The sequence below is a fragment of the Microtus oregoni genome, unplaced genomic scaffold (assembly GCF_018167655.1).
Source record: "Microtus oregoni isolate MIOR12 unplaced genomic scaffold, Mior012 000017F_ref0000208, whole genome shotgun sequence".
NCBI classification, from domain to species: Eukaryota; Metazoa; Chordata; class Mammalia; order Rodentia; family Cricetidae; genus Microtus; species Microtus oregoni.
The window spans coordinates 3,902,294-3,925,286 of NW_024543076.1; the positions used below are offsets into that span (position 1 = coordinate 3,902,294).

At 48.0% G+C, this 22,993-nt stretch overlaps 1 protein-coding gene and 1 pseudogene across 4 annotated transcripts in view; both read right to left on the bottom strand.

Moving 5' to 3' along the window:
* Positions 1–5,351: 5,351 nt before the first annotated feature.
* LOC121458207 lies at positions 5,352–5,723 on the bottom strand (annotated as a pseudogene).
* An 11,439-nt stretch (positions 5,724–17,162) lies between these two features.
* The window catches only part of Zcchc7 (zinc finger CCHC-type containing 7), a 168,687-nt gene continuing 162,856 nt past the window's right edge, over positions 17,163–22,993 (bottom strand). For all 4 annotated transcript variants that reach the window (XM_041667399.1, XM_041667401.1, XM_041667398.1 and 1 more), the window contains 2 exons: positions 20,248–20,365; positions 17,163–18,388 (listed from right to left, as the gene is read on the bottom strand). In XM_041667399.1, coding sequence (XP_041523333.1) covers positions 17,973–18,388; positions 20,248–20,365 — 534 coding nt within the window. In that variant the 3' untranslated portion in view covers positions 17,163–17,972. The remainder of the gene's footprint in view (positions 18,389–20,247; positions 20,366–22,993) is intronic.

The following is a 22,993-nucleotide window of genomic DNA, read 5'->3' on the forward strand; positions in this document are numbered from 1 at the left end:
TTCTGTAAAGACCCCGCCCCATACACATTGCCATGGGCTCCTAGTCCTGTTTGTTGGGTCTCCTGAAGATGCTGGTAGGATTTAAGCAGGTTCATCATCACCCATAGGGAACATTGAGTTCTTGGGTGGTCACCTGCTTCAACCAGATAAGGCTGAGCCCTGGGGAGGGAGCTTCTGGACTGTGTGCTCTCTGTGGAGAATCAACCAAGTTTGAATAGGAGCAGCAGCCTGCATTAGAAGAATCTTCACAGTGTTTTCTGGGTAGGGAGCATGGCTGTGCTGGCCTTCCAACTCAGTGAAAATGGGGCGCTAGCAAGGACGGGGAGGAAGACGTTTGCAGTAGCCCGGCTTCTGTGGAGCGGGCTTCCCAGGCACGCATCAATAGCGAAGACAGCAAAGAGTTACAATCAGATGCAAGCAGTCCAAAGGCACCATGATCCGCTGAGAAGGAAGGCCGCATGAGGCTCTTTGAGGATATAGGTGACATGTGCCAATCAATGCTGCCTGAAGAGGCAAGAAACAACCTCTATCTGTGAAAATCAGCTGCCATCTCAGGCACTGGGAGGGTACAGTGCAGGGCTAATGAGGTATTGCCTCTCCAAAGGGTGGCATCACGATTAGGGCAGGGGCTGGAGGTCAAAGGGCAAGTCAGAGGTCCCACCTACCCCACTGGGTCAAAGCCCACTCCCACCGTGGGCTCTGCCGGAGCATCCAGCCAGCCTGCTGGCCGCTTCCTTTCATAACCTCCTTGTTTCTTGGATGGGATAAACTGGTCTTTGGACAAGAATTCCCCCCCACACACACACAAAATAAGGTTGCTATGACTTAATTGAAAACGACTATCTAAGGCAAGTCGATTTCAGTTTGTCCAGTGGGGAATAAAGGAGTGAGTGCCGCTGCTGCAATCTGAGTATTCTTAAGTAAAGAAAACCGAGGAGATTAAGGCCACTCTCAACACAAACCCGGGGAACTGGCAGGCTTTTCTTTGGTTGCCCTCACTCATGGCTGGGAGGACTGGGTCCCTTCATGGTCCAAAAGAAAGGGGATCCTAATCGGTGTGTCCTGGAGGAGAATTTCAGACCTTGCTGGAGGCTCCTGGGGCCTCTGAGTGGTAGGGTTGCTGGTCAGCCTGAACAGTGGCTCAGCTTCCCATGGGGCTTAGCCTGTAGAGGCAGGCCCTAGCCTCCTCGGGAAGAGGAGAAAGAAACAGTGCAGGGAAGGAGCCTGTTGTTGGCATCAGCCTGGCATGGGAGGTTGGTCATTTTCCTTCTGTGTTCTATGTCCCAGGTGCTGGCACCCAGTCTCCCAGACCCTGAATCAAATGTCTAGTTCTCTAAGACTCCGCCTCACCCAGCTGCCCGCCAGTTCCTATAGCTCCTCTAAGCCTTTCTTGGTCTGGCTTGCATTTTTCCATCCTCACTGCTGCACCAACACTGGGTGGCAGAGCTAGCATCCCAGAGGCCAGCAGCAGGAGGTCTTGATGTGGGATTTCCCTCTGTATGCTGTGGTTACCATTAATGAATAAAGGACTGCTTTGAGCTATAGCAGAGCAGGGCGGGGTGGAGCAGAGTGAGGCAGGGAGGACTGGATCGAATGTGGGAGAAAGGGCCGAGTCAGAGAGAAGCCATGGAGCTGGCCAGAGACAGATGCTGGGAACTTTACCAGGTAAGCCACAGCCACATGGCGATATACAGACTAATAGAAATGGGTTAAGTTAATATAAGAGTTAGCCAATAAGACACTAAAACTAATGGTCCAAGCAGTGATTTAATTAATACAGTTTCTGTGTCATTATTTTAGATCTAAGCTAGCTGGGCGGCTGAGAACCAACAAGCAGCCTTTCTCCAACAAGGTCTCATGCCCTGAGTCCCACTGACTTCAGCTGCTGGCTCAGGAGTGCTTGCTCACCAGCCAGTGGGGCAGCTCTGACCCCTTGTCTCATCCTGCCAGGACCCGAGGGCTTCTGGGCAGGTGATGCTCACCGAATAGCAGGTGCACAGGAGAGTGAGTGGGAATTCAGAAGGGCCATTACGGTCATGTCTCCCACTGGTATCTGTTGATCCTGTCACACACCATTGGTCAAAGTAAGTCCCAAGGCTAATAGCAATACTTAGGGGCAAGAGGGACACCCCTCCCAGGAAGGCCTACAACCCGGGTGAGGATGAACAGAGAGGAGAGCTAGGCCAAGTATCACCACCTAGGACCCACAGCTCTGCTCTAGTCCTGACTCTTCCATCAGAGTCCCCACCTCTGACCTCTGCTTCCCAGATCTACCTACCACTGTGTAGTTTGCCTTTCTAAGGGAGAAATCAGACTTAGAGCCCTAGACCTTCCTAGGCTCAGTGACCTTCTTCCTCTTTATTGGGAGCACAGTCACCGGTGCTTACAGGAATGTGTTCTGAAAAGCGCATTGCTAGGGGGTTTCATCATCAAAACACAGGTGACTGTCACCGAGGCATAGAGTCGTATGACACCACTGTCTTGTACAAGGCTTGTTTTGACCAAAAAGTCATTATTGGGCACATGACTCTAATTGAAATTCAATTGTAAACAAATGAATGAATGAATGAATGAACTGTCAATACAGAGCCTTTCTCTGTATAGATCAGGCCGTCTCTGGGGTTGCTATGCAGCCCTGACCTCCTGAGTGGAGGGGTTATAGATATCTCCACTTAAATCACTGTCTAACAATTTTCAACAGTACAGTTTGGACAGTGGTCCTGTAACTGTGCAGTTCTGGTCCTCCTTGCTTGTAGGGTCATCCTGGCCATCCTTGTTTACAAATGGCAACACAGGAACTCTACAACCTCAGCACAGGCAGGAGAGCTGGCCCTCACCTGGGTAAAGGGGAAGAGCTGGCCCTGGTGTCTTGAGTACAGGAGAGTGGGGGGATGACCAACTCAGTTCCCACCCAGGCTCAGATCCAGGCTTCGAGTGGCCCACCCCATCACCTACCCATCCCTGAGCTGCTGGAGCAGGCAGAGGGACCGGTCCTGTAGAACCACAGCTGCAGGATCTCCATGACACAAGGGAATCCTGGCTATTGATGGTGTAACAGAAGCCAGAGGCCTCCACTGTGCAATAAACATTGGAAAGTGACGGTGTTTGGGCGAGAGGGTCTACTGCGTGACACACTGCAGCTTCCACGGGGAGAGTTTGCTTTTGTTTTGTTTTCTGGGGGAAAGTTGCAAGGGTAGAGGGGAGCTATAGGGGTGGGGAGGGATGAGTGGGATTGGGGTGCATGATGTGAAATTCACAATCAATAGAAAGTTAAAAAGGCAGAATATAAAACTCTGTGAGGCGTCTCCTGTAACACACACGTAAGCAAGAATGTTGTGTACCTTGAGTAACTTCGCGGAGATGCCAAGAGGAGATGCCAAGAGGAGACTTGTGGCTCAAGGACACATATTTTGTCTTTATTTTTTTAAAATATTTATTTATTTATTATGTATACAATAGTCTGTCTGTGTGTATGCCTGCAGGCCAGAAGAGGGCACTGGACCTCGTTACAGATGGTTGTGAGCCACCATGTGGTTGCCGGGAATTGAACTCAGGACCTTTGGAAGAGCAGGCAATGCTTTTAACCTCTGAGCCATCTCTCCAGCCCTTGTCTTTATTTTTTAAACTCCTGAAATACAGTTCTGTCACTGTACAGTGAGAACCAGTTCAGACTTAGCAACACATTTCCAGGGACTTCTCAGGCAGTACCCTCTACTCTAGTGGCTCAGGACAGCCCCACATTTTATGGCCTAAGAACCCGCGAAGTGGGGCGCCCCCGCTTCAGAACTTCCGCTCACACAAACTGGCCTTTCTCCACTCAGCAAACTCAAACCAAACAGTCTCCAAAAGCTACGCCAGGCATGGGGTGCTGTGATCGGCTGTGGTAGAGTATTGCTTTAGCTAGGTAAAGGGGTATGGCATTTGTTTATGCTGAAGAATATTACTTTAAGTGTGTAAAGGTGTGTGACATTTGTTTATGCTGAAGAATATTACTTCAAGTGTGTAAAGGTGTGTGACATTTGTTTATGCTGAGGAATATTACTTTAAGTGTGCAAAGGTGTGTGCCGTTTGTTTATGCCTCGTTTGTTTAACAGTGTAAGGATGTGTTACACTTGTTTGTGCTGCATTTGCTTAATTCTGTCTTTCACCTTGCCTGCCTAAGGCACCTGGTTAGTCTGTTAGCTGAACAGCCAATCGCTAGGCAGGAGAGAGGATAGGCGGGGCTGGCAGGCAGAGAGAACTGGAGGAGGAAGCTATACTCAAGAGAAAAAGAGAGGGAAGATGGAGAGAAAGAGAAGAGAACGAGGAAACTCTCTGGCACAAGAAGCAGGCGGACGCCAGCCAGCCAGACATGGAGAAGCAGTGAAAGTCAGAAGAAAGGTAATAAGCCCCGAGGCGAAAGGAAGATAAAAAGAACGAGGCTAATGGAAAAGAGCTAGCCGGGAATGTGCCTAAGCTAGGCTGAGCGTTCACAACTAATAAGAAGTCTCTGTGGTTCGTGGCCCCAAAGGAAAAGCCTCATACAGCTGGCCATTGCCCATGCCTGGGTTTCACCGGGAGGCCAGGCTCGTCTTTGCCCATTTCTAACACATGCTCGCCCTCTTCCTGCTGTGCTCTGTGGCCACTGTTGGGGACAAAAGCGTGGCCTCACTTCTCAACAGGACAGAAGACAGACATCCAGGAAAATTTTCCACTGTAATTCATGCCTGTGATCAAGCCAAGCCGCACTTCATAGGAGAGCACCAACAGACTTCCCAGAGATGGGCAGGATGAAGGGGCTTCGGAACAATGGGGCCAAGCAAGAGACATACGGTGCCCATTCTCCGGCTTTCTGCTAGGTGACTTTGCATGTTCCTAGCCACCCCACCATGCCTCTATCTCCCTCCCTCCCTTCTCCCTCTTTCCCTGTTGGGGATGACCCCAGGGCCATGTCCATACCTCTATCTCCCTCCCTCCCCTCCCCCTCTTTCCCTGCTGGGGATGACCCCAGGGCCATGTCCATACCTCTATCTCCCTCCCTCCCCTCCCCCTCTTTCCCTGCTGGGGATGACCCCAGGGCTGCGTCCTTGCTGTGCTCCGCCACTGAGCTATTGGTAAGTACCCAAGCCTGACATCTGTATTTCTTTCTTTCTTTTTTTTTAAGTGTAACAAAAATAGAGCCTGTATTTGAACATTAGGTACTTCTTTATACTGATTGTTCATATACTTTCATGAAGGTCCAACATAGAAACTGACAACAAAATCGAATATATAATGCATGTGATCAGAGATAAAACTGAAAAAAAAAATGAACAGAACAACAAAACACTTTATTTCAGTAATCAGTCCAGAATGTCTGAAAATGCACATTGTCAGTTGGTTAGGACAATAAGAGCCTCCACAACGTTGCCCATGTGTTCCCGCAAGCTCCTTTCTGCTGCTGCTCGAGAGATCTCCATCTCTGTCACTATCAACGCCAGATCTTCCTTCTTGATCATGACCTTTGCCAGTTCCTTTCCCCCCCTGCTCCTGTTTTGCCTTTTGCTCCCTGGACCGTCTGTCTCCAAAGATGGACATAGCCGTGTCCAGATTCGAACTCTGATCTCCTTCTCCTCCGCATAGTCAGTGACCCCCTCCAAGTCAGCAGCACCACTATCCTGCTTCCGTGGCTTCTCAGGAGGCCGCTCCAGGCCGCTGGTCTCAGTCTCTAATTCCAGCTCCACATCTCCCTCGGTCGCCATTTTGATCTCACTGCCTATATTTCTTTAAACACCTTTCTACTTCCCTCCAAGCTCTCTCTGTATACACACAGTCCCCAGATCTATCTACTAACTATAAACCATTCCCATTTTTACAAAAGGAGATCCTAGACTTCACTTTTAAGCCCCAGTACTCACTGTTTTGGAACAGAGTATCGAGCAGCTGGGGGGGGGGGGCTCAGGGGCTGAGGCTGGTGGCGGGATGCGAGGGCTCCCAGGGTAGGTGGCTATGAAATGATTACTGTGCCCTTGCACCCCTCCATGCTGCAGACTATAGGACCATAGGTATAGGATTGATGGGGGTGCACAGCCCCCCCATCTTTCCTTCCAGAAGCTTCTATGTGGCAATCCAACCCTTTTCTCCCTGACTCCCCAGCATCTGGCCCAGGGTGGGGCCCCACTGATTCGCAGCGGAGAAGTGGTTCCTAGGCACCCCGTTCATTGTGGAAGCGAACAGTGGAGAGTCACTCCCCGGCTGGGCGAGGGTGGGATTAGAACCTGGCTGGTGTCATTGTCCCCTCGTGTCCAGCACACCATAGAGAGGCAGGTCATTTGCACAGGCATTTCCACCTTGACAGCTGTTCTTATAAAAATGAGAAGCCCCTATACGTGGGAATTTACCTAATGCTAATCTGGATAATTGGAAAACCCACCCAAAATACCCCACTCAGAAGGAAGCCCTGCTAACGCACAGGCTCAGCTCTGTGACTTTCCCTGTTGGCACTCAGGCAGTGACTGGCCTGGGGCCTTCGGGTGTGTGTGTGGGGGGGGGGAGGCAGAAAGGGTTCCTTCTGAGGCCCTGACCCTGGCAGGACCAGTGAGCCTGGCCTTGGGCATCAGCCAACCCTCAGCCCTTGCCTGTGGCTTCCCATGAATTCTGACCTCACCACCTTTGCTGGAGACTCTGCTCTCTGGACCTCAGGGCTGCCCCTCTATGAACTGGGGGTGGAGGGTGGGGGGCAATGGGAAGATGTAAAACCAAGTGAGTTTTACATCTAAAACCTCTAAAATCCTCCCCAACTGGATCTCATTGAGAAACAAGGCAGACAACAGAAGGGGGAAACAGACCAACTGTGTCCGTGTGCTCCCTGGCCTTGCTTGATATCTCAGCCCCAGACCTTGTTCTGAGTTCTGAAATCTCCTTATTTCACGCCACGTCAACCTTCTCAAGTCCCCATGGCTGAAGCTCCCTGGGGCTCCCCTTCTCCACCCACCCACCCACCTCTACACGAAGCTCATAGTTTTGGAGCCACTTGTGAGCTCCACTTACCCCTCTGTGTCCCCAAGCAAAGTGACTGGGGGCTTTAGTTTTGTCACGTGAACCTACGTGTTTGATTGCATCCTGGTGTTTTCCCTTCCAGTGCGCAATGCCTGACTCTCCTGTGAGGCAATGAACAACCCAGGCTGTCCTTGGTCAGCCATGCTGCGATTGTTCCTACAGCCTGACAAGTCCACCTGCAGTAGGGTGGCCCTGTCTGTGCTGTTGCTACTCCCAGCATACCCCACACCCTGAATCCCATCAGGGCTGTCTACCTTCTTGTCTAAGCGAGCCTCTGCTGGCCTGCTCCTGGGCACTGGGACAAGCACAGGTGAGATGCTTCTCACTTAATCCGCCTTCATCTGTGAGCAGCCTCTCCAGGGAATCTTTCTGCTGGTACCTCGCACCCTGTGCAAACTGTGACCAAATACAGATCATAGTTACTACATCGTCTATGTGCATATTAGATCAACTTCCACCCCCTTTGCATTGCCTTTAAAATAATTATAAAATAAACATACAATGAACAGAGTAATTTCCATATCTGCATATCTAAAGTTCATGTTTGGGATACAGACAGGTAGGTCAGGGCACACTGGAAAGCTAACGTGGTCTTCTCGTAAGTGCTGGGCAGTTACCTCCTGTAGGTAACCCAGAGGTTGGGGCCCAATGGTAGTAAACCAATGGCCAACATCTGGGGATGCAGCTAGGAGATCTCAGGATAAGGTCTTCGATCCCCAGATTAAAAGGTAGGACATTTCCAGCACCCCAGAGGTTCCCTCACAGCCAGCTTCAGTCACTCCCTTTCCAAGGGAACTAATGACGTCATAGATTAATTTTGGCTATTTTAAATTGGGCAGAAGGACCTGATTCCCTTTTCTCACACTGCTTGGGAAATCCCTCCATGTAATATAATGTCCTATTTTGCTGCGACCGTTGCAGTTCGTGAAAGTGTCGGAGTGTGTTTACCCATCATCTGGCCGAAGGGCATTCTCATTTCTGCACAGAGGGCAGATCAGGTTCAGCTAGCTGATCTGGTGACTTAATGGTTTCTTCCTGCTCTACTGAGTCAGTTATGCTCATGGATTTCTCCATTCTCTCACAGGCAAACACTCTCGTAGTTTCAATTATGACAATATTCTACAAACCTAATGGGTAATTCTTTAAGGGCTCCTAGTAAACCTTTTGGGTAAAATCCCAGAAGGGAAGACCCTGGGCCAAAGAGCCACCCTTGAATGACTCTTCCACGTCTAGCAGAAGGAACCTGTATTATCCGCCAGGCTGCCACAGGTTGGGTGGTTTCAACCACAGTAGCCTGAAGTCGTGGTACCAGTTGGGGTGAACTTATCTCTTTCTTGCGAATGGCAACCCTCATGGTTCCTCTTCATATGGAAATCCTTTTGTGCTCCCAAGAATCCTCTGTCAGTGTTTCCTGATCTCATAAGGACATCGTTCAGATTAGATTGAGGTTCCCCTAGCCTCCAACTGCAGCTCGGAAGGTGTGATCTTCAAGTACACTCCCATTTTGAGGTACTAGGGAGTTGAGCATCTTCAGGGACACAGTTCAAGCCATAACAAAACAATCCCTGAGAGCCCAAGCGTGTCCCCAGCTGTCACTGGGTTTGCGTGCAGCCCTCTTGGCTTCTAAGGCTAAGCCACACTTTGTTAAGGAGGCCTTTGTCTCTTACGCTCACCCGTGTCTGTGTTTTCATCCCATCAAACCAACCTATCGATTCCTGACATTACGATGTCTGGACACAGGCTGATGGATCCTGATGTCTTCAGCCCAGGGTTCAGGCTGGTGGGGGTATCTTAAGACTCACAGTGAAAAGCAGACACCTCAGGTTTCTGAGTTCTCTCTGCCCCGCTTTTTGCGTGAGGCAGGGGGCACAGGGACCTTGTAATTATCACCTTGCAAAGTCAATTACAGCTCCATACTCGAAAGCCTGCTTTTAACTTTCCTAAACAAGTTCATTTTAAGCTTGGTGGTAATTTGGCTCTTTTGTTAAAATTAAGTCCTTAAAGTAAAAATTAAAAAGACAAAATGGAAAAACCATTGGGCATAGAAAATCCACCCCGGGTTTAATAGGGCCTCTTAAGCTGAGAACTGGAGGAAGGTGTGGGGAGCCTGCTGTACATCGTGGTCCTCGAAGCTTATGTTCTGTGTAAGCTTTCTAAAGAAGAGGATAAAGCTCATCTTCATGAAAGGCCTGCTTCTGCGGTGGGGTGATTAGGAAATCGGGCTCCTCCAACTTTAACACCCCAACTCAGTTTGCAACAAAGCACTAAAATCCTTCTACCCATGGGTGAGTCTCAGACATGAAGAGCTGGAAGAACACGTCTTGGCTGGTGCCCGGTGACAGAGTATGAGCCCATAGTAATGGTGGGAATGGACTCTGATATGCTCGTGTTTGAGCAGGACAGCGCAGATCCTGAATCAGTATTTCTGTGAGACCTGGGGAAAGAGGAGGCGTGACTCACCCAGTTCTGACAATGCGTGTGAGCGAGCTTGTTTCTCCATGGAATCATCGCCACCGATGGGCTGGGTGCAGCCCTCATCCCTGCCCCAGCTCTTGCTCAGGCTGGCTTCTTCTTGTCCACTCTCCTGCTGCTCTTCCCCAAGCCCACATCTCACAGAGCCCCTGCTCCTTCATCACATGGCTCCTGCTGTCTGGCTGGCCTCGTCCTGCTCACTAGAACTCCGGTGCGCTTTCCTGGCTCAGCAGAGGCACTGTTCCTTGCTTTCAGGATGGCATGACCACGGCCTCTGTGCATCATGGTTTGCTTTCCTGTCTGTCACTGGCATGTCCCTGTCATGGGTATTGTGTCTGGATGGGCAACACCTGGGAGAGGGCTGACACTGAGGTAGAAACTTTGGAAAACCGTGGCCTCTTATTTGAGCTGTTTAGGGTAGGAAATGGAGAACTGTGAAGAGACATTCTGTTACAGTCATTCGTTTATTCCCAGTGACATCTGAGGCAAGAGGAGCAGGGGTGTGATTCCAGAGACTCTTAGGAAAGTCTTCTTTGGCTGGCTGGCTGGCATCTGGAGGTACAGCCCCTAGCTTAGGAGGGTTCTAGGAAACAGAGGCCAGGATGTGGGGAGTGGGCGTGTAAAGGAGGTCATGCTGGATGAAGGAAAACCAGCTGTTCTGAAACAGCACCAAGGCCTAGGGTGAGGAAGTGCACAGCGGTCAGAGGCCAGGCTGCGAGACAGTGATGGTGCCTGGGGCGGAAGGGAAGTTTCCCATGGAACTTCTTACAGGGTAGGAGAGAGTGGGGGAAAAGTGGGGTATTTCCAGCAACAACCGCAGGGACAAGCAAATTCCCATAGGAGGGAGGCAGGAGGTGAACAGACGGGGCGTGGGAGCTAATGGAGGCTGGAACATTCTCTTTAACAGAGTCGTACCTAGTAAGCGTCTAGTAAAGCCAGCAGCCCTCGGAAGGTCAGAAGCCCTCCACGAACTGCTTGGGTACCAAGGACAGCCCACCACGGAGGGAACACTGTTTCTCCCACCTCTGTCTATCTCCGCTGCAGACTGTGTGGGAACCGGAGAGGGCGGTGATGTGTGCTGTGTGCGGTTGCAGGTGCAGCCAAAAGGCCATGGGTGATTTGCATGGGCTGGAGAACACATTTTCAGTTTCCTCCTCTCACAAATGGCAAATTTCACTTTCACAGCCTTCCTCTCTCCTTCCTGCCACCCTGGATTCCTCTTGGTGTCTCGAGCCCGTTGTGGCAGTGCGACACCTGTGCTTGGTGATGTTCCTGCTTGGCTAGCCTCTAGGCCCAGCTTCAAAAGTTCCACGTCCAGCCACTGATGATCCTGGCCCCATACCTCACTTCCCAGCCACATGAAAAATACCACTCTGCAAGCCAAGGGCCTGGACCTGACTCTAACCCAGTGCAGGATAGGTATTGAATGGGGTTCCCAGGTGTACCCAGGAAGGTTCTGGAACGGGTAATCTCAGAAAAGTCCTCCAACCTAAAGGATATTGTGTTGTGGTAGTTTCTTTGGCCTGGAGACCCTAGTAGGTGACAAGTATTGGGTGCTGGCCCTAAGAATTTGAGGTCTTGTGGGCATCCTGTTTCCTTGGCCCTGTACCCCATCCTGGTTGCTTCCCACCCCAGGCTTGCACCTGACCCTTTGCTCATCTGTTCCTTGGCTATATCATGAATATGGGAATTGCCACTCTAGTGGTGCTAGGGTACCTCACAGAGAGAAAGAATGTAGCCCCGCAAAGGCCTGGGCATTGGTTCTTCCTCTGTGTTCCCACACTGCCCAGTTCATGTTGTGTGGTGGTTACTATAACAGGTGTCTGGAGGGATCAGACCGTCGAGGTGCCATATTAAATCTTTTTCATACTCCTGACCTGGGGAAATTTCAAACACTATTTTCTGTTGATGAGGTTTAGCAGAGGGAGGAAGAAGGGAAGGTGGGAAGAGCCCCAATCCTGATTTGGACGTGTGAACGTGGAGAAGGGCAGTGTAGATGAGACCCTCTTTTGTAGTTTTGCTACTAACAAGAATGTGGCAGATCCTGGTGAGGCTGGGAGCTCTCCCAACCTTGCTAAGATGGTGGTTACAAGTTGGCTGGCTGGCAGGAATGAAAGGATCATCAAAGAGGGAACCCCCCCCCCCCCGACCGCACAGGCAGGCAGAATTTCAAGCCTGGTTCTGCTAGGGGGATCCAGAGTGACCCAGGAAGCCAGGGTTAATTGAGGCGAGAAACCAGAAAACTCCCTGAGCAGTCAAGTGCAGGAGGGCTGTCGTGAAACCCCCAGGGGAGATGATTAGCTGGTTATAGGCACGGAAGAGAAGTGGCCGGTGACCCATGACTTGTCCAGGGTGCCTGTGGGTCCCCAAGTCTCTGAGGCTCCACTGGGTGGGTGTGGAGGATGAAGCTCTGGGGTATGAAGGGAGGTCGAGGCAGATGAACCAGGAGAGTCTGCTGGTGACAGATGCTGGGAAGAGGACAGTTTCAGTTCTAGGGGTTTCTGCCGTGCCTCTCGCCTCTGCTGGAGGGGGCTGGGGTGCTGGGGGAGGGGGAGGGCCAGGAACAGGACTTTTCTGAGGTGTTTGGTTGACCACGGGCAACACTTCTGGTACCCAGGGTTAAGAGACTCCACAGAGGACCCAGAGGAGGCTCCTTCAGGCTCCCGTTCCACTCTTCTCCACAGTCCCCTGACGTGGAGAGGATGACAATTGAATGCTCCTCTAAATTTACATGTCACTGTGGCTAAGTGATGATTGTTCAGCTAAAAGGATCCTGAGGTTGCTGGGAAGGTGTTGTGAGATTTGATTTCAGATGAATCCTGGTAATCTGGGCCCCATCTGATTTTAAAGCCTTAAAAACAAAAGCTCTCTGAGGGCAGGGACCCAGCATGGTGGGTCACGACAGACGGCACTGAAACACAGGGCTTCTTTGACAAGCAATGGATTTTGGTTGGAGAACAAGTCTTCTGTCCTCTCTTTCCCTTCCTCTCGGGGACCTCGAGTGTGCAAGGCCAGGCTCCTGCCCTCTAGAGCCGTGCATGCAAGGCCAGGGATGTGGCGTGTGAAAAGCGTCACATGGTGCTCTGTCCTCACTCTGGCACACCCTTATATATAGGTGGGCACACCCTTATTTCCTCACCCGCCTTCCTGAGTGTGTCTTCACTCTTCAGCCTTCTCTCTGAAAGGCCCATACAAACTGTTCCATTTGTAAGAATAACCCGCTCCCTACCCCGCCGCCATGTTAGGTTTCCCCATTTTGGTGATGTCAGAACAGGGTGGGGCCAGCCAGTTACATTCTTTTACTGGAGGTTAGCTGTGTCAGCCCCTGCTGGGCCCAGTGAGCAGGGCTAAGAACTGAGGTGGCTTTGTCTCTGCAGCTTAGGAACATGTTTCAACCTGTTCCCCACATCTAGAATGCTGTTCTTTGACGCACTGGACTTTGTAGTGAACCTCCTGCACAAGCTACAGCCCCTGGTGGTAGGGCACATTTGGGTCCTCACAGTAGTGAAGCTACACTGTAGCGCATGCTACACCCCCTGGTGGTACAGACATATCTGGGTCCTCACGGTAGTAAAGCTACACTGTAGAGCATGCTACTCCCCCTGGTGGTACAGATACATCTGGGTCCTCACGGTAGTGAAGCTACACTGTAGCGCATGCTACAGCCCCTGGTGGTAGGACACATTTGGGTCCTCACGGTAGTGAGGCTACACTGTAGAGCATGCTACAGCCCCTGTGACTTCACTGTAGTGAGTTCAGTGTAGTGCCTGGCCCTCAGCAGATATTCTATTCAGGTTTGCAGAATTTAATGAGATTTGCAACTTTTGCAAGCCAGTAGGAGAAAGTTCTTCAGTGTTAGTCATGTTCTGAAGAACCCACCAGAGATGACCACTCAGTTTGTAGCCAATTGAAAGTCATTATTTCAGCTGGCTGGGACTAAACTCGGGAATTTGGGACCCAAGCATAGTCCTGAGTGCTTAGGGTAAGGCAGTTTATAAAAGAAAAAAAAATTAACCTGGGGGGAGGTTTTGGACAAGCAAGCAGTTTAACAGAAGCTAAGGTAGGTGGTAGCTGGATGGAAAGGTTTGTACAAGCGGTTCCCCCTACTCCCTGAGACAGGATTTCTCTGTGTAACAGCCCTGGCTGTCCTGGAACTCCCTTTGTAGACCAGGCTAGCCTTGAATTCACAGAGATCTGCCAACCTCTGGCTCCCTAGTGCTGGGATTAAAGGCATGCGCCACCACTGCCAAGCAGGCAGTTTAACAGAAGCTTAAGTTAGTTGGGGCATCTAGTCCTCAGGTTCCTAGAATAGAATTGGGTATTTTTCCATGGATTCTCTATCAAGAACATCAAAGTCTAGTTAAACCTAAAATGGCTTCAGCAAGACTACAGGCTGGAGGAACCTCTGAACTCTTGCCCTGTCACAGATATTCGAGTTAGCTAAAGGTCCTTGGTTCCAGAGAAGCCCAATGAGGAACATTCTACTTGGTGCCTGGGTAATGACATAAATTTTATGTTTTTTTTTTGGGGGGGGGGGTTCTCTGATGCTCTGGCGATAAGACCTGCTGGTCTTATTTGGCAGTTTCCCCCCCATTTGTGTGTTAGCTAGGGTGCAGTGACACCACCAAACAAGACTGCCCCTTGGGTAAAAGGAAAAGTTTATTTAAACTGCCAAGGCTGTCTCCCTAGGTTCAGAGAAGACAGCAAAATGGCTGGGAGAGTCCTGCCCGTTATAAGGGGTTTCGTTGAGGTGCGAGGAAGGCATGTTAGCTGGCCCAGCCTGGGAACCAGCAAGGGCTTTCTTTCATCTGTTGGAGGCTTGACTTAATAGGGAACTAAAGGTCCTTTTTTGACACTGGGAGTTGTAGGGCAAAGAAGAAAGTCACGGCTTTTCTTGGCAAACAAAGCCCATTTTACAAGTCTTGTGAGGAGCGCTGTCATTAGGTCAGTGTTCACTTCAGACATCCACGGCACTGCCGTTTTGTGAGATTGGGATCTACCAGCACACAAATGATTCAGGAGCGGGGTGGGAGGGTGGTCTGTGGAACGAGCCTGCTGCTGAGGCCTGGGGTCAGTGAGCAGCTCTCCATGTCAATGGTGGGTGCCAAATGTGTGATCCTGGTTTCCCTCTGACTCCACACAAACAGAGCAAAAGCAAAAATGACGCATGTACTACTGAATGAACCTTGACCTCACCCAGATTTTCCAGATAATCCCCAATTAAGTGAAAACAAAACATTAAAATGTTTCCGGTGGATAGACTAACTCTGTGAAAGTTTTTTTTTTTTTTTACTTTGGGTTTTGATCTACTTATGTACTTGTGGAGCTTCCATAAAGCACACACACAGAGTTTAAAATACTTTCTCCTGCCTCTACTAACCTTCCCTGGCCCCCTGCTACTGTAATTAACATTTTCAGTCATCTTCCATTTGAGTTATGCTATTACTAACTGGTTGCGCTGGCGAGTCTTATGTCAACTTGACAGAGTTATCTGCAAGGAGGGAGTCTCAGGAGAAAAGGCTTCCATAAGACTGCGTTGTAGGCAAGACTATAGGGCATTCATTTAGTGATGAAGTGGGAGGGCCCAGCCCACTGTGGTGGTGCCATCCCTGGGCTGGTGGTCCTGGGTTCTGTAAGAAAGCAAGCTGAACATGCCATGAGGAGCAAGCCAGTAAGCAGCACCCCTCCATGGCCTCTGCAGTGGCTCCTGCCTCCAGGTTTGTGTCCTGACTTCCTTTGATGAGGAACAGTGCTGTGAAAGTGTAAGCCGAATGATGGTCATGGTGTTTCATCGCAGCAGTGGAAGAACAGTGGTGCTGGTAGCTGCCAACTCTGCCTTTCTAACCACAGCACTCAACAAATAGCTGCCTCCCACCCTCCTTTTTGAGTTTGTGTCCATGCTGGGGATTGAAGCCAGGGATGCTAGGCAAGTGTTCTACCAACTCAGCTACATCCCCAAGCCTTTCAGGTCTTGCTTTTTTTTTTTTTTTTCTTCAATTTTCGAGACTGGGTTTCTCTGTAGTGGTGCCTGTCCTGGAACTAGCTCTTGTAGACCAGTGCTGGGATTAAAGGCGTGCACCACCACCACCCAGCTCAGGTCTTGCTTTTAAACAGGAACCAGAATAATCTAGACCTGAGCTTCTTTTCCCTCATTATTGAGGCAGAGTTCTGCTGAGTGTTGTAGACACAGCCCATGATTCCCACCCTGCTGGGAAAAGGAGCTCCTTTTGGCATTGAGAACTCCAGTTTCTTCTACTGCTTCAGATGGGCCATTACCACCCCCCCCCTCCCCAATTCCTCCTTCTGTGGTCTCTGAGGTTGGCTCTGCAACTCTCCTCTGGTAAGTGACCTTCAACTACTTTGGCTTGGCTGAACTCTGGCTCTCAACCCAGAGACATTTCCCTTTTTACTTTTGTCCCAAGATAGAGTTTCTTTGTGTAGTCCTAGTTCTGGCTGTCCTGGAACTGACTCTGTAGACAAGGCTGGCCTCAAACTCAGAGATCCGCCTGCCTCTGGCGGGATTAAAGGCGTGCGCCACCACTACCCAGCTGACATTTTCCTTCTTATTCCCCTCCTCACTCTTACTTCTTACTATGTTTTCTTGGAAATGTCTGCTCAATCGCTTTTAAAAGCCGTTTACGGGCTGGAGAGATGGCTCAGCGGTTAAGAGCACTGGCTGCTCTTCCAGAGGACCTGGGTTCAATTCCCAGCACCTATATGGCAGCTCACACCTGTCTCTAACTCCAGTTTCAGGGAATCTGGCACCTTCACAGACATGCAGCAAAACAATGTGCATACAATAAAAACAAATGATGTTGAAAAAAGCATTGCTTGCCATCATGCGGGCGTGTGGAGCACTGTTCTCTCCAGGAAGAGGAGAGTGTCACACTCTACCCAGCTTTATGCCAGGACTCTGCAGCTTTGTAAACCACATCCTCCAACCACTGGTTGCTTCTTTAAAATGGTGAGATCTACTGTAAGGCTTGGATCTGGGCTGTACTTGTATCCTGGCAATGGCACCTATAAGCTAGTAACCTCCTTCTTGGACAGCACCTGGCTGTGTAGCCTAGGTTGGCCTCCAATTCAGAATCCCTCCTGCTTTAGGCTCAAGGACTACAGTCACACACCACCATGTCTGGATTCCAGTGGCCTTATCCAGGTCCCACAAGTCTTCCTTCTTCCTTAACTGACTTCCTTCGTTCCTACACCACAGTTTTATATTTATTTCTTCCCAATACCTGATTTGTATTGTTTATCACTTTTAAACATCTTATTATTGTATGTGCACAAATGTTTGCCCGAATGCACGTGCATCATGTGTGTGCCTGGTGTTCTCAGAGCCGAGGAGAGGGCATCAGACCCCCTGGGAGCCCACATGTGAGTGCTGGGAAGTGATCTTGCCTCACTTTCAAGAGCAGCAGGTGCAAGTGTGCATTTCTGGGTGTGGGTTTGCACATGTGGGTGCGGATGGAGGCCAGAGGTGCTGGGTCCCTTGGAGCTGCTAGCCTGGGCTGAGAACCAAACTGCTGAACCCCACCTCTCTATTCCAGACAAAGGCGTTTCTGACTCCAGGTTACGGTGGGTTCTGTGACTGCAGTGACCTGTCCAGACCAACTATGCTCTGCCACTCAAGTTGTCCTTGTCCTCTGCAACAGCAAACACATTTCCTCATTGTTTCAGGCATTTTATTTTTCTTGTTCTAACACTGGGCTTTCACAAGTGTAAAAAAGGTTCACAAATACAAAAGATTCCAAATAGCTTTGCGGTATTTAAAAAGATCTATGAAAACAAATCAAGTTGGGAAATATTATCTCTATTTCTTTGGGTAATATTATCTCTATTTCTTGCACTATGGCTGTAAACTGGAAAAAAACAGTCCAAGTGTGATTATGCTAAAGTTCTCACGTTTCTCAGGAAATCTGTGCTGCACACCCACACTGCAGACACTGTATATAACTCTTGCTATTGCCTCTCCTCTGCCTCTTCCAAGGTTCAACAGTGATATCTTCATTTTCACAGCCAGTCCTGGATATTCTGTTTGGACAAAGGAGTCCAACAGCTTCTGAAGCAAGCAAAGGTAGATTTGGATTTTCATTGATTTTCCAGTGTTTAAAAAAACAAACAACAAAGCTAAGAAGGTAGTAGTGATTTTTCTTATTCGCACTAATCTCTCTTCCAATGAACTTTTAAGTCCTCAAACCTTATAGATGAATTATATCTGAAGAGCTTGTAATTTTTTTCAAAGCATGTAAAAAAGATTTTCTTAAAAAGACAGTTTTCCTACCTCAAGTGAAATTGCTAGAGGAACTGAAACCCAAGTTTACTTTCCTATCTAATAAACAGCCGTGACCTTCCATGGCTTCCACTCAGCAGCGCTAGGTATGGCTGACATATTAAGCAATCATGACAAAGCCCCCTTCACATAACAACAGATAACAGTATGCTGCCAGAAAAGCTGAATGTGAAGTTGTTCAGAAACCATTTCATAGATTCGTTTTCCTCTTCCTTTGCTTAATGAGAAATAAATTATCACTGCTGTCCTCTTCCGTGCATCTCCCTCTCTTTGGCTTGCTGTGCTTGCTCTCTCTGAGAACCTTCTCTTCTCTCAGTCTGTGGCGATGGGACCTGGATAGCTTTCGGGTTGCAGCACTGCTAGAGGAGTGGGGTTTTGAGCCCCTAGGGAAGTCTTCGTCCACGTCGCCATGCCGGTGAGTCCACCTATGCCTCTCACCTTCTCTTTTCCTGGTCATTTCTTTGTGGTTTTTTTTATGTTTTTGAGGCCACTTGCTGCTTTTCTTTGAGGAATAGCTTTTTCTCACACTGTGATGGCCCCCCTTATCTGTCTCTTCTACATATGGTCTTCTGAACTGCCCCGGAAAATCTCCATTTTTCTGGATTTCTGGAAGATATAAAAGTATTTTGCTTCTCAGAAATAACTTAGCAGACAGAAGAGGCAGACATTTAAAAATTTGACCAATATGGCACTCTAAAGAGCCCTTACAATTCTATTGCTAAAATGGGAAAAGATCCCCAAACCCTTTAGTATTTATGTTACTTATTCTACTCAACAAACTTTTATAACGTTAAACACTGAAGACTAGAGCAGCAGGCATGGTTACTATCTTGTCCCGTGAAAGAAGTCACGTCTAACCAGTGCAGATTCCTCCACTGATGAAGGATAAGGTGAAGCGAGATAAAGATGATCTCATGTGACCCTACTCTTGGAGGACAAGCCTGGCCATCCCACTGTGAGTGAGTGCACACTGCCAAGACATTATCCCTCCAGAGAAGTGGCTGCTGGGTGTGTGTGTGTGTGTGTGTGTGTGTGAGAGAGAGAGAGAGATCTGTGCACACACCGTAGAGGTTTCTGTGCCAGATGATGCTGCATCTTGTGAGGACCGGATGTATTTATTATGAGCATCAGATGGATGTGCTTTTGACAGCACAGAGTGGTAGCTGAGGCTAAAGTGAGCTGTGAAAACTCCAGAACCTTGGACCATTACACAGAGGTCAGTAAAAACCTTTGGCCTAAAAGTTTAAGATAAAAGAAGAAGTTCCAAGGATCACAGTGAGCCTCAAAGTGGGTATGCACCAGAGTGGTCAAAACTACCTAAAAAGAAAAAAAAAAAGTTCTCTATAAAATTATATAAAATTTATATAATTTATAAATGCTCACTGTAGAAAACATAAAAAAAATAAACACATAAATTATAAAGAAAATATGCCAGAGTGTAGTAATACACCCTTTAATTCAGAGCTGCTAGCACTATGTTTTTCTTGGTAATCTTTCTAGTTTAGTAACCTAGTCAATCTCTTAATATGCTGTGATTTCTCTATGCAAATGAGTAGTATCATCATTTTGAAAGGGTCTGAACTCAAGAGAATCTAAAGCCACAAAGAAAAAAGCTAAAAATGCTCAGTGTTGGACAAGAATTCAGAGACCAGATTGAAAAACACAATTGTTTATTACCCGACAGCAAGGCAACCTGGGAACACATCCTGACTATAGCAACAAAGAACAGAGGCAGAGAAAACAGATTTAAACAAGATTTACAAATGTGAATATTATTGTAGGCTAATTATGTGTAGTTGTTCATGACTGCATGTGGGTCTGGCTGAAGTCACAGATAGTTGTGAGCCACCAAGTGGGTGCAGGGACTTCAACTCAGGTCCTCTGGAGGAGCAGCCATGCTCTTAACCACTGAGGCAAAGGAAACACAGAGGTGGCTGTGGGCCTAGAACCTGCTGCAATGGCAAACTGCAACACTAGCCTTTGTGTGGGAGGCCCAGGAGTCACCAGAAACCCTTCTGTTCCATGAAAAATATTAGACAAAGGGAAAATAATTATTTGTCAAGTAGAAACATTTCAAAGTAATCTTAAACTCTCTGCATAGAAAGATAAAAATATTCTTAAGAATTTTCTGAAATGCTCTGAGAAAAATATTGTGAACAGATTACAAAATAGGATTTTTGATGTAGAAGTCTGAAGTAGAAGTAGTTACAAACTAGAGCTTCCAATAGTTTGTGACAGCAGAGAGTGATAGTTGAGGCTAAAGTGAGATGTGAATTTATCATTATAAAATAATATTATAAAATAAATGATAAAGATAATATAAAAAGCTTCTTTTAGTTTTTATAATTACTAAAAATGTTTTTTGTGCTAAACAACGACTTCCAAAATAGGCAAAGACATTTTATAAAAAAGAATAAATTTGGGAGCTAGTGCAAAAGAGGTCTAACCAGAGTTTGGTGACAAACCTTTCACTTTCCGTTTTATTCTCCGATCTCTCTGCTGGATCTCGTGTTTGTCGTCATAGTAGTAGATGAACGGAGATGTTGGAAACGTCTGGCTAAACATTCTTCTTTCTGTACATTCCTACAGTTGTATTTGAAAGAATGCATCACAAGGCTGCACTGCTCAACAAACTCTTCCATGAGCTTTGGCTGTGCTGGTCAGCACTGTTGATTAGTCCCGACCCCTAGCACCACCTGACCAACCGCTCTCCCGTGCTGCTGTGCCATCCCTTGGGGCCTGGATCTCTTCCCTTCTTGACTAAGTAATCTTTTATGTTTTTGTACTTCCTAAGCTCCTTCCCCAGTTTGAGTTAATAGCACTGAAATTGGGTGCCAACTCCATTTGCCTTGTCCTCTGCTGGAGTTCACTGGTATTATGTGGATTAACTGTCCTTTCTTGTCTTTTCCTTCAGTAGCCTTCCATCAGACTGTCCTTCCTTTTCCTCCTAGCCTAGCCTCAAGCTGTGGCTCTAAACTGTTGGCTCTGCTCATTCTCTGGACACACTTGCCAGCTTATCTTACCATTCACTAGTTACTAGGGCAGTGAATCTTTTTCTTTAACTAACAATTTCTTATGGGTGTATATTGTATCCTGAGCATATTCTCTGTTCCCTTCTGCCGCGTTCCCCTATCCTCCTGCTCTTCCCCTCTACGGCTTCTCATCAGTCCCCTTTGTCTCTGGGCTAAGGGGTCTTTTGTGAGGTGGGTGGCAGACCTGGGTAATTTTGAGAAGCCTCTTTTCTTTGCTCCCTCAACCACGCTGAGATCGTCCTCTGCCTGCTCTCCCTTGTCTACTGCCCAGTCTCTGTCTCTCAGCTTTAACTATTCTCTGTCTACTAGGTGACAGCAGGAGACATGAACACCTTTTTCAGAGAGGCTTTTCTTTGGGGCCTTCTCCTCTGCCTTCTACCATCTTGCCTGAAGTTTATTTGCAAATGTTAGCATTTTTTAGCTAAGTAGCTAAGAAAGTCAGAATGCCTTAAACCCACATGGAATTTTGCCAACTCACCATAAAATCAATAAAAGTATCAAAGTAATCTTGATACACTCAGTCAGTACCCATGCACAAAGAGACTGTTTAAATTCTCCCAGCCCCTCACCTTTTCACAACCTCCTGGAATAGCCTTTTTCTCAGGGCCTACTGCTGCCCTTGCCTCTCTAGCTAGAATGCCTAGCATTAGGGAAGGGTAATATGAAGTGAGGGCTAAATCTGAGACTGATAGCGAGGGGAGCTTGGACATCTTTTACCACTGAGGTGGCCTCCTATTTGGATACTGTTCTATCTAGACGGATGTAACTACACAGAGCCACATCGTATCACAAATGTTTTCCAAAGCTACATGTAAATTATATTTTGATTATCCACATCACTGGTCTCCTCTATTAAAACAGATAATTGATAGCTGGCTATATAATTTATGTTCCTTTCTGGATTAGCCACACCAATGATCTTCTTCATTAGTGTTGGATAATCTAGAGTTCCTTCAACTATGGCTGCCAAATTTGTTTTACTGTAAAATGAAATTTGTCTAAGTCTAGATTTCAGGGATAAATTCCAAATGCTCTTGATATTCCCATCTACATTAAAGGCAGTGACTAGTAAGCAGGAAGCATCCAATTGTAACTGTTTTTCTTTAATCGATCAAACACAAATGCTAACTAAAAGCACACTCTTTTGCTTTAAAGAGATAAGCAAGCATATATATTAAACACCTGTGTGATGTGCACGGCAGTGGATGGCGAATATGAGTCTGTTTCCTAAAAGTTGTTGGCAACAGTTGGTGTGCACAGGGCAATAGAAGACCGAGGGATGGTAATTTCCTAAAAGAATCTTCTCTAGTTAGGTTTTCAACCTGAATTCTACAGAGGTGAAGTCCAGTATACTGTCAGATCTTGCTGCCTATCGGTGGGTTTGATCACATTAGAAGCAGCATCTGAATGTCAGTGCTGTACAACTTTTGTGCTTTGGAGATTAATCACCACTGAGCGCCTGAGCTTCACTCCAGCTTCATCTTCTACCCGTTACCCACCCTAGTTCCTGCTGACAAACATGGAAGATAAACTCAATTGTTCACAGGCTCTGCCTAGTACTTTTCTTCTCCCAGCCCTTCTGTCTCTTTGAATTTGTGGTACTCTCTGGTTTTGTTTTTGATTTGGTTTTTCAAGATAGGTTTTCTCAATAGCTATGGAGCCAGTCCTGGAACTCACTCTGTAGACCAGACTGGCTTCAAACTCACAGAGATGTGCCTGCCTCTGCACCCCCCCCCCCCCCCTCGAGTGCTGGGCTTAAAAGGCATGCGCCACCACTGCCAGGCCCTTGCATTTGCGGTACTCCCAATGAATGTCTGGACTAGAGAGGAGGCAGAGTTGGAGGTAAGAGGTAGTCTGCAATACTGCCCACTCTCCCACCTGTCTCTCTAGCCCTACTCTGAGGAGTCCTGGGCCTCTGTAGGCCTTCTTCCTGACACGGGAGCTGATGATGTTACCTTGGTTTCTAGGCTGGAAGGAGCTTTGTGGGGGAATGGGAATCCCCATGCACAAAGATTTCTACTTCTGTGCCACTGTTTCTCCTCTTTGACCTTACAGTTTCACAATGTCGGGGTGCAAAGCCTATTCCTACTGGGTCTTAGCTCCAGGACGAGCTGCTGCTGTTTCATGTTTAATGAGGCTAGAGACACCACCTTACAGTGGGGAGCTTCTTCTGCTCTCA